At 36.3% G+C, this 12,113-nt stretch overlaps 1 protein-coding gene across 1 annotated transcript in view; it reads left to right on the top strand.

The window, feature by feature from the left end:
* MALRD1 (MAM and LDL receptor class A domain containing 1) overlaps window positions 1-12,113 on the top strand; it is a 232,787-nt gene that overhangs the window by 46,121 nt on the left and 174,553 nt on the right. Inside the window, exons 13-15 of the mRNA XM_053999538.1 lie at window positions 20-140; window positions 11,297-11,449; window positions 11,602-11,707. Of these exons, the coding sequence (XP_053855513.1) occupies window positions 20-140; window positions 11,297-11,449; window positions 11,602-11,707 (380 nt within the window). The remainder of the gene's footprint in view (window positions 1-19; window positions 141-11,296; window positions 11,450-11,601; window positions 11,708-12,113) is intronic.

Here is a 12,113-nt window from a genome sequence, read left to right as displayed (position 1 = left end):
TTTTTTTCTGTTTTTACAGATTATCTTGCGAGGTACTATTCTAACAACAAATGCTACTGTTGCTATTGATGATATCAGTATAGCAGGGGAATGTGTAGTTGTGAATAGATCACTTCCAGAAGTCAGCCAGGAAAGTAAAGGCAAGTTTCATGGTTTTCAATAAAATTTCCCTAATGTCTGCTATATATAAGTTATTTTACTGACAACTTGAAATTACTTTTAATAAAGTAGAGGATAATCTGAGGAATAAAGTCCGTATGCTGTAATCAGTCGTCTTCCTGGAAGTGTTCCCAGCTGTGTTGGATGGGTCTTTGACTCTGCCCATGGCAGACTAGATGATCTTTAAGGTCCTTCCCAATCTAAACCATTCCACGATTCTATAATGAAGGCTTTCATCCTTGTGTTAAACATTAGCTGCTATAAGAAGTTTGCGCTAATTCTGCAAAGTGAGCTCTGATGGGAATTTTCTGGTACCACTTACTATGTAGTACCTGCTTACATTCACGTTTGGATGCAGAAACAAAACATCCTATATTTTCCACTAAAGAGCAAATTCTGTTGCTTTACCTTTAGGGAAAAAGGCTTCTCCCATCATTACTGCTAAATATCTGACATAATAAATGCCCACCAAACTCGTCTTTGTACTCACACTCTGTAGTCTTGAAGAGCCAACGGATGGAAATATAAAACAAAATAAACTGTCAGACTGCTGCTCATGGTCCTCTTGATGCTAACAGCTGCTTTTCAAAAATAGATGGGCACATGTGCAGTCAGGGGTGATGATGAGTTATAGACATACGGTATCTGAATTTAATATCCAGAAATTTAAAGGCATAATAGAGAACTTCAGTGTTGTGTTCTTAAGGCTTCTCTGATCCCTATATGCAGTGGGGTTGAGGTATTTAGAGAAACATTTATTTGCGTTAATTATTTTCCCTACAACTTCCTCATTTACCCATTATCACAAAGATATTATTTTTAGAAGAGAGTTGTTTTTTTTTTTAAAAATCCCTCTCTGGATAGAAACATGAGTATTTAAAAAAGTTAAGTTAAACAAAGAATATGATAAGCTGCTCATCATTCCTCTCACTTACTCACTTTCCAGAAATCTGCTGAAGAAAAACCAGCAGACCCTGGCTTTTTGTTTCCCCATTCATTGAAATCTGGGGTGTTTTCTAGTGTGTAAGTTGAGGTACAGTCTAGTAATGGTGCAGCACTCAACCTTGGCTTCTTGCAGCTTTCGTTGTGACCTGAGCACAGAGAGAGCACGGCTACAGCAGAAAGGTTTGGTGCAAAACCTGCACCTGGCTCCCAGGGAAAGAGCAGGGAGCTGTAGTGGCCTCTGAGCAGGAGCCTGGCTCTGTAACACCAAGGTGTATTTGATAACTTTTCACGTGAAAGTTTGAATATTGTGGAGAGTAAGATTTAATTTAAGGCCATCAGACACTGAGATCAGCTGTGATATAATCTAGTACACTGCATAGGTGCTGATCTGTTCCTTGTGCTGAGCATGTCGCTATATTAAAAGGAGATAAAAAGCACTTCTTATAATTTTATATATTTGTGGGTTTACTTACATGTATTTTTCTGATTTTTAAGGGGAAGAAGAATATGCAGATGCTAATGCTTCATCTTTTTACTGTCCGGCGGGATTTTTTTCATGTGGGGATGGCCAATGTATTTCACCTGATAAATTTTGTGATTTTAAGCCTGACTGCCCAAATAACCATGATGAAACCAAATGCCGTAAGTGTAAACTTTGAAATTTATGTTTTTAAGCTCCTGTGACTATGTTCTTTTGTCCTATTTGCAATGCTTTCATGACTTCATAAATCTTGAAATTTAATTAAAAGTAAAAGCTCTCGAGAAATAGTTCACTTTGATTCTGTTCTGTGATTTTCCCCCTTTTAGTTTCTGTAGCAACTACTTCTCTCTTAGCATTAAAACCAGAAGAAAAGGTTTTGATTAATTATTTAGTAGAAGATGCTCTTTAAAAAATAGTATTTCATTTTATAATTCTGATGCACTGGTCACAGACTTGCATTCAAATTGTATGTTTTATATACTTACTTTTGATGTGAGGATGCCACAGCTGTACCACAAGCCTGGTCACAGCTACAATTTAAGCTGAGTCAGTGTCTTCTGTTTGGATGAGCTGTGACTCCTGTCAGGGCCACATGCCTGGGCTTTCTCCGCATGGAAACGAACACGTGGGAAAGTAGTGGGAGGTGATGTATCTCAGAATCCCTCTCCAATGTACAGTCAGCAGGGAGCTTGGAACTGTTTCAAGGGCTCTAATATGCAGCTTCAAAAGTCTTTTTGATTCATTCAGTTTCCTGCTTTGCATAAGAAATCACAGTTATACTTTGCACTTTTGAAAATGAGTCTCTTGCTTTGAACCATCAGCTTTGCTGTAGAACTTGGGATGCATTTTCAAAAGGAGTTGCCATGAGACTTATTTAATGCAAGTTTTCTTTTTAAAAATAGAGCATGATGCTTTCTAGCACATTCAACACAAATGACAGAAATATTGTAGACAAGATCCTCAAATTATTTTCTGTGCCCTGTTATGCATCTAAGAATATAAACTTTAAAGGTGCTAATATAATCCAATTTCAGTGTTCATATTTTATGGTTTTTAGTTGGAGATTTGAGAGTTGTTCAGGTAAACAAAGATCTATTTGACTATTAGCAGGTAAATGAAATAATTACAGATTCTATGCAATTTCTCTTCAATTTTAGCATTGAATCTTCTTCAGCTGGAGTACTGGTATTGAGGGGTTTAAGTTTTTAGAAAGACTGCTATCCAAAATATACAGAATTTTGACATACAAAATTGCATATTTTTTTTTTTTACTAGATAAAAGTTTGCCTAGCTGAAATCAGAAATGACTATTGAGTGTTCACTAAGCAGAATATCTTTCCTCTTGTGGGCCAGAGTAAAGAAAATTCTGATGTTACTGTAGCACAGCTGAGTTGGAAGTCATATTTGAAGATTACTTAGTGGTTAAACACCACCCTACTGAAGCAGAGCCACCAGAGCCAAATGCCTGAGCTTGACAGAGTTAGGTTCTGAATACCTATGAGAATGGAGACTACCCATCCTGCCAGGACACCCTGTTCCAGTGTTAGATCACCTTTGGAGTAAAAGAAGTGTCTGTTGCTTCTCATTTCACTGGGCACAACTGAAAAGAGTTTTTACTACTTTACTGCTTCCCTGTCCATGTTACTAATATTAAAACACTCCATTTTTAATTTACTTGATGTTTTTTCTACTTTACCTATGATTATACACCTTACGCAGCATTGGGTTATAATCTGGATTTTTCTGCCATTACCCTTTTTAAATTCAGGTACAGCGTATTTGTTCTCTGACAAAATAATAACACTTCCAAATCAATGGTTTAATTAAAAAATGTTCTAAATAGATTTAGCTGCATGCAACTTTGCCTGCACTGGGATAGCAGCGAAGTGGTAACTTTTAATCAAGAAAATTAAGATCTGTTTTTTGTGGCCATTTATATTTCCTTTTAACTATTCAGTCTTTGTTTCCATTTCAACATTGTACCTTTGGCTGAAGACAGATATCCAGCTAGATGTTCCAGCAGTCCTAGACCAGCCTTAATTACAAGTAGCCTATATGGCAACTGATTTTTTTTTTTCTTTTTCCTCTAATTATATGACTGAAGACTCTTTCATTATGCCCAAGTCTTATTTGTCAAGACAATACATTAACAATGCCATGCTAAAGGCTGAACTTTGGAACCATTATATTTATGGTGATCTTTGCTCTAAGTATATTGCTAACTTATAAATCATTGTTACTGCTGAGCTGGCTCAATGTGTGCTAGCACTACAGCTTGTAATGTGGGAAGCTGAATGTGGGTACACAAAGGACACTGCAAGTAGTTTGGCAAGTTGACCATTTCCAAGCAATAAACTTGCCTTTCAGCACATTAATCTGGTAGTCTGCAGCACTAGAATAGCTCTTATAATTCTTTTCAAATAGTATTTCATCATCTTCATGCTTATGTAGTGCATCATTACTTTCTATATTTTCTTTGCATGTTTCTGCTCTTGGATGCAAACATTTCACGTTTCTCAATTTTCCTTATTTCTGGACTTGGCTAAGTACAGATTTTTTTTTTTTTTTTTCACCTCTTCTAACTACATTGTTGCTTTCATCAATCTTAACATTTTTTTCTATGGTGTTCCATCTAATAGTGATTACATGCACCTTGACCTTGTTAATGTTTTTCTCTTTGTATCAGAACCAGGCAAGGATATTACATGGGCTTACAATGTCTTTCAAAATATGTTTCATTTAAATCTTATAATCTTAAATTCCAGCAAGATGATTTAGTTAGATGCTCGGGTCCACTACACCCACTGAATAAGCCGGGTCTCCATTTTTTAAACTCTCAATATCAATCCTTGAGACATCTCTTGATTTTCACTTCCACTCAAATGAGTACCTTTTTTTTCTGTCAGGCCCTGAAGAATTCAGTTGAAGATAACCACTTCTGAGACTGACAAAATATTTTCTCTCTTGAGTGCTGCTACCCCTGACTATTAGATCACAGCTTTTCTTCTACAGATGAAGAATTTACTATGGCCATAAAGCTTTTATACTTTTTATGCTTGACTTCTATGCATTAAGGCAGAGGAGAAATGCGACAGCCTTTTTCAAACTGCAGATTTACAGCAGTGACCTAACATACCTATCACATTGTGTGCTTGTGCTCTGGAAGATGAATGTGCAACATGACTTCTATGGTCTACATCCTCTGCCTTTGGTGTAGTCTAAATGCTCACTTTTGCACCCTAAGAATTATGTTGACGGAATAGGAATAAGATCAGGTTGAAAAGCAATCTGGTAACGTAATTGTATTCTTGATATTCTGTCTGACCTTTGCTAATTTCTCCCTTATGCTCGGTCTTTTGTGTCTGTTCTTTTTTTTTCTCTGTCTACTTATGGTGTGGATTATGAGGAATAATTACATGGGTTTCTATATAAAATAAATAAGGAATAATTTACTTTTATATAAAATATAGCATATTTTTACAGGTTTATCCATGGTCACATGCTTTAAGGTGCTCCAACCTAAGCTTGTGTACAGTCACTGATGTATTGAGGTGTACCTGTTGCAGCACTGACTCACCCACAGCCATAGATCCTTTGCTGCCACACAGACAAAACCATTGCCACAGATATTTCAAGATTACCTGCTCTGGCAAGGGCTTATTCTCAGCCACAGCCAACCCCGGAAATCCCAATCTCATGTGGCCTCATCCGCAGGTCACAGTCCCTTTGACTCGAGTCCACACTGGAGTTCCAGCCTGTTCCTTCCAGCACAGCAGCAGCAGTGACCTGGCCATCTGCCAGCAGGCACATCACCTGTGTTGTTATCAAAATGATCCCAGGCACAGTAGAGTAAGGAGATAAGCAGTGCAGCAAGCAGTGAAAACAAGAAGCAGCCAAAAATGAGCACCAGGCTCTAATGAACAGTCAGGAAAGCAGGCCCCATGGCAAGCACAGGCATGTGCCAATTAATATCTAAAAATCAATACAAGCTATAAATTTGATCCAACACATTCCAATCACATTTATTATCTCAAACCCTTCAAGCCACATGTGCCAGAAAGGACTGGGACATTGTTGAACCCCCAGCTCATCCCCACATAGCTGCTGACTCACTCCCCTGGTGGGATGGGAGAGACAATCAGATGAGGAAACGTGAGAAAACTCAAGGGTCAAGATAAAGGCAGTTTAATAGGGAAAGCAAAAGCCATGCACAGAAGCAAAGAATTGTTTTGTGTTTATGTCTAAATGAAAGATGCATTTAATAGTTGTTATTTCTATGGTGTACAATTTAGGGCAGCACAAGCATGCTAAGACTAGCCTTAAATTAACTACTTCATAAACTGCACATAATCTATACGTTTGTACACAGTTTTATGTACCTTAATTTGAGTTAGAAGGCAAGTAAAGAGAAGGATGCACATATTGGTTCTTAAAAACTACTTTAGTGGCATAATTGTTTAAAGATAAATATTATTTGGTTTCTAATGGTTACCTTCATATGAATAATAAAAATCTCCTCAGTATAATAAGAAAAATTCCTCATATTTCCCATTACTAATCTTGGCAAAGCATAACATTTCTCCTCTAATTACACAGTAACTCTTCCTAACTCTCATTTTTAGAGTAAAATCTTGCATACCAAAATGTCTGTCTCATATGCTTGCTGCTCTATTTCAGCCAGGCAAATCAGTAATTCTTAAAGGTGAGACCAGAAACAAGAGCTAGATCAGAAAGATGGGCTTAAGTTCAAGAAGTGAAAAGATTGTCAGCTTGTAAATTGGAGAAGGTACCAATACTGGAAGTGCCTAGATAACTGCATGAGAATCAGCTCATGAAAGTTAAATGGGGAAGGGATGGGACTGAAATCCCATCTACAGAGAAAGGTAAACACCTTTGACAGTGGGCAAGAAATGGCTGCAAAGGCTGCATTGCTTGAGCTTGCTGGTGTAGGAGAGAAGTAACCACAGGGCTGGAAGAAGCCAGGGCAAGAGGGACCTCAGCTGCTCTGGGACCAGCTGATCAAAGTGTCAAAAGAGAGAAAAATAATGGAAGATTAAATGTCTGGTAAGAGAGAATAAAACAAGGAGAGAATGGGAATGAAGAATACAAATGTGGAACTGTGATATTTTGGGAGAGATCAGTATAAAATGTGGCTGTTAAGTGACAGAGAGCTGAGACTAGATGAGAGGACCTGGAACAGGCACCTGCTTGGGGAAATGAGGTAAGAGAGTGAGGATTTCCAATTTTCCAGTGATCCTAGGACTGAGATAAGGGGTCACAGAAGAGCAGTTGTGTAATAGGTAAAACAGGAAGTAAGCTGTGGAAGAGCATTGAGGAAAGAACAAGGTCATTTTCCCAACAGAAACCACACACATTCAGAATTTCTATAGAACCCAGAAGTCATAAGTGTAACTTGTCTACTTCATTTAGCAAATATCTACATAGTGGTTTTTGGGCAAAACCTATGTCTTATTGCATAGTTACTCTTATTTGGTTTCCAGCAAATTATGCATATTGATAAAAAATATTGAATGAGCTTTGGTGGCAGAGAAAACAGGGTGAATAGCAAGAAGACCTGAATAGTGACCACTGGACCGTATTTTTGCATAGTTCAGTAAAAACAGGAACTTTCCCTTCAGTTTTATAAATTTTTTTTTTACAATTTTATTTTCCCCCTGTAAAAATCTCAATCTTTGCAAGTCCTACAGCTAAATTAGGAGATATTTAGTGCAGTTAGGTGTTAAAAATGTAGGTGCACAGTGATATCACACGATTTATTTATAACAGAATCTTTTTAATCTGCATGTTTTACCTTCCTTACAAGCAGAGCTATTTCTCATTTCACAAGTGATATACACCTCTGTGTTATGTACAAATCATGTCCGTCTAGTACTAAAAAGCCCACATGACTAAAATTACAAAGTCTGTTGCAATTTCATGGCTATTGAAATGGATTTCCAAACAGAATTTAGCAAAAGAAAGTGTTCTGGAGTACTTTGTTCCTGTAGCCATCTGTAGAGGCAACTACTGTATCTATTTGTTTTAAACCTTTACGTTTAGGTGTGGATTTTTTGGTTTTGGTTTTTGGGGTTTTTTATGTATGTTTTGTTAGGGGTTTTTTCTTTTTTCTTTTTTTTTTTTTTTTTTTTTTTTTTTTTTTTTTGAGCAGGCTGGTGGTTATTTTTTTCAAATTAGTAGCAATTCACATTTGGAGATAAAAATTGAGGGAAGGGGGGAAGTCTGCCTTGGATTTTGTAAAGATCAGACTTGTTTAACCTTCAAGTAGTGACTTACTTTTTGTCTTTTGTTTGATTGTTTGTTCCAGTTAGCATTGCTTCTTGCTGATGAACTTTTGCAGTTATTTTTTAACTGTTCTCTATTCAGTTTGTCACTGTAGAAATTAGGCCACTGCACCTGCAAGCTATGGTGTTGCTTGATAGAGTGTATATAATGAAATTAGCAAATGGTAGCTGGGATAGAAAACATACAAATGGGAAGGCAGATGTGTGTTTCAGTGTGTTTCTATTATAGAGTTAAAATAGTTTAAGATGACTGTGTCCAGAGTTAACCTGGTTCCTAGAACTGATGATTTTACTTTTGCCATCTAGTATAAATTCCTAAATTTATCTTAAAATTATTGATTGAAAATTACTTTAAAGTTTATTGGCATATTAGGAGGTTTAGAAACATTTTTTTTAAATAAAGGAAAATATTAAAAGCCAGTAATGGTCATGTTATCTCTTCACCTGGATTTTTTATTTATGATGAATTCTGTATGAACTTACATGAGCTGAAAGACAAGGAGAGATTTTGGGGGTTGTAGAGATTAATGAACTTCCATTCTTGGAGGAATGCTAATATCTTAAACACTTGTTTTTAAAATACTGTTCTGAGCAAGGCTGTTTCTTAAATTCATATTAGGCATCACTCAGCTAACAGAGAAACTGCGCATCTGATTTGTGAAGGCCTTGGAATAAAACTCCTCAAATCAGAAAGGGAAAAAATACTTTTCATAAGAGCACAAAATCAGAAAGAAATCTAGGCTTTTGTGGTAACAAGTCAGCTCAGAGAACACTGAATCTGTTAAAGATGTAAAGGCAGCTTTCTCAAAGCATGAACAAAGCCAGCCACTCTCAAATGGATGCTCACTGATTCCTTCTTGACTAGGGAAGGGAGCTTATTAGAAATGATGCTGAAAGGGGCAGCAAAGAAAAATATATTCGTACATTTGGATACCACTAGGGGTTAAGCAGCGTCAAACAAATGATTGAAGTATTTTCTAAATCAAAAATATAGAAAAGTTGACAAATGTTGGTAGGTTAAATGTAAAAACATAGTGAAGATAACAAAACAAGTTTAAGAAACACTAGCAGTAAGTTCATCAGTACATGAAGAGCAGACAGCCATGGCAGAGTGCATAGGCTCACGTGATGATTAGAGTGTATACACAGCCTGTGAGAACAAAAAGGAATAGGAGAAAAGCAAAACCAAAAGTCTTAGGAGAGAAGGCAGATTAGATTCTTGAGTTCACTGTGAGAGAAAGAACAAAAGTACCCAATCAAGGGACTTCTTTTCTGAATAATCTGTCTGAAATGGAAGTGCCAATCAAAGAAGTTATGGGACAAGACAATTAGATAATTGAAGTGTTATCAAGCATCAAGACCCAATTGCATTTCACCCAGGCTCTACCAGCTTTCTGTATTCTTGTATTTTCCCTAAGTGTTAAATAGTTGGTTGAGATTTAGTTGAAGGTTTCAGAGTTATTTTATCTCACTGTACTCATCCATGCTTAAGCTAAATGGTCTAGTGAATCCTTTCTTCTCCATTTTGTCTGTGTTACAAGTTACAGATGCAAGAAGTCTGGGCTCAGACTTAACAGTTTTATCTTGTTTATTTGCCTCATTTGGTGTAACCATCTGTGTCCAAGGTCTGTCATATACTTTGTGGCAGTTCTTCTGGGAATATGTGTTGGTTTCTTCAATTGAGTAAAAAGCAAATCAAAAATAGCTGTCCATATTCCTTTTTCATTATATTCTCTCTGGGGAGTTTCAGTATTTTCTCTCATGCTTAGATCCTTGAGTATTTGCAGATATATTTTGTTTTCATTTTATTCTATCAAAACTTTCTGTCAAAAAATTCCTTCCTTATGTTTTTTAGTCACATTTGATTTGCATCATTTTATCATAGGCGTTTCTGACCCACATACACCATATGTAGAGAAAACATATATTTTATTGGATTTCTTAAACATTATTTGTTCTTCTATATTTGTAGTATTTTTTAAGCTGTGGACTTTTAACTGTCAATAATTTACAAAGCCTTCTCTTTTTAGAAGCTATAGCTATCAATATTACTAACATGCCTCATTAGTAATTTTTTATTATTTCTAAAAATTATGTATAACTAGTGTAATATAGTTTCTAAAGAGGAAAACAAACAAAATCAAATACAGCAAATAGAAAAAACCTCCCATGTTTTCCATAAATAAATACTAATATAATCTTATTCTTCAGGGGACTTCATATGATTCTAATATGTGCATATTCTACATACCATACTATGACCATATCATAATATGACTACTGAAAGCTGTAATAAGAGTTATAAAATAATGGCAGAATTCTGACAGTCATGCCTGAATATCTGCTTTATTTATTCTATGTATATGATTAATAAATATTTCTTAAAGTCTTTAATTCCCTTAATGTTTTCCATTTAAAGCCTCTTATATTTGCAGGAATAAAAAAAAAATATAGTTTTGTGATTTAATGAAGATTTTTATAGAATAACAGAGAGAAAAACCTGATGAAAAGGAGTTCTTTACTGTGGGAGTGGTGAGTCAGTGGAACAGGCTGCCCAGAAAAGCTGTGACTAGCCCATCCCTGAAAGTGTTCCAGGCCAGGTTGGATGGGGCTCTGAGCAGCCTGGTCTAGGGAGAGGTGTCCCTGCCTATGGCAAGGGCGCTGGAACTAAAAGATCTTTAAGGTCCCTTCCAACCCACACCATTCCATGATTCTATCTTAATTTACATTCATTCATAAATTACACGCTTCCGCTCCTTTTTTTCCCTTTATTTATAATATATACATTTTCTAAAATATCACTGCTCTTTTAATTGAAGAATTGAAGAATGCAGCTGAATATGCTTTTCAGATCTTTTTCACTTCAGTAATTTGTGTTGCAGGGATTACCAATATCATCGTGTCTCATTAATGCCTGATATTTAACTTTATTCCAGTTATGAACAGAGGAAAATTTTTTTACCATTAACATACTTGTTAGCATTTAGGAAAAAAAAGGATTTAATTTCTGGCTCCAACAACAAAAAAGATCCTGCAGAAGGTTTGCTGCTTCTTTGTGTGCCCAATGTCCTTGTTCCATACCAGGACGACTGTGAGGTTTGTTTTCAGCACCTCCTCGCCTGCTCTGAGTGCTTTGGCTGAAGCACCCCAAGAGAGAAGGATCTGTTTCACCGAGAGCAGTGAACATAGCGATGGCTTGGCTGTTCCTCTGTGGCTGCTCTTTTACTCAGCTGTTACTAAGCAAATACCTCATGTCTGTACGAAGCCACTCTGCCTCTCCACTCCCCTTTCCTAGACTTACTTCTAGAATATTGATGACATATTAGAAACATTTTATTTACTTTTCATACTGCAAAGATTTTTTAGTGATGTTGTATATAAAAATGAAATGTCTCTCTCTTCATTCCAGCTGCTGTGTGTGACTTTGAAAGAGAGAGCTGTGGTTGGATTGAAGCTGTAAATGCAGATGAATTTGACTGGGTAAGAAGTTCTAGCAATGCTCTTCCACCTGCATTTCAGAAGCAAGCTCCTCCACAGGATCACACCTATAACAAACCTGAAGGTAAGACAAGCCAGGCCTAGAAACAGAGAAGTGGAATAGATAAATATGCTTTTTAACCAGATTTTAAGCAGAGGCCATGAATGCTGTAAAAACCTCTATAAACCCTTTATTTCTTTACCCTGAAAAGTTGTTTTTTTGTTTTATTTTAACAGGTCATTTTATGTTCATTCTGAAGAGCAGCAACAGCATTTCACAAATAGCTCGGCTACGAAGCCCAAAGTTCAGGCAAACAGGATCAAACTGCACACTGTCCTTTTGGTATTAAATACTTTACATTTAAAATTCCTGAATTATCTCACATTGCTTCTCTTGGACTGAAATTGAGGTTATAGTTTGAAATAGATACATCTTTCTCTGAAGTATTTATTTAATTTTATTCTGTCAGCATATAGTCTTCATTGTGAACAATACAGATATAAGATGAAACAATTGCAGAAAAGAAGTGAAACATGGTATGATGTTATTGTCAGGCTCTGAGCAAAATTATAGTAAAGGATTGTGCCTGTATATACATGGGCAAATACCACAGTCCTTTTGCTAACAATTCTTTGGTTAAGTAAATTTGCAAATGTGAATTTTTTTTCAAGAAAAGGAAAGCATTGAAAAATCTAATAGGTCCTTGAGTCACCTCGAGTATCCAAAATTAGATGTGATTATTATTACG

The sequence above is a fragment of the Vidua macroura genome, chromosome 1 (assembly GCF_024509145.1).
Source record: "Vidua macroura isolate BioBank_ID:100142 chromosome 1, ASM2450914v1, whole genome shotgun sequence".
In the NCBI taxonomy this organism is placed as follows: Eukaryota; Metazoa; Chordata; class Aves; order Passeriformes; family Viduidae; genus Vidua; species Vidua macroura.
Note: the sequence above shows the minus strand (reverse complement) of the source record. Positions and strands in the feature narration are given on the sequence as shown.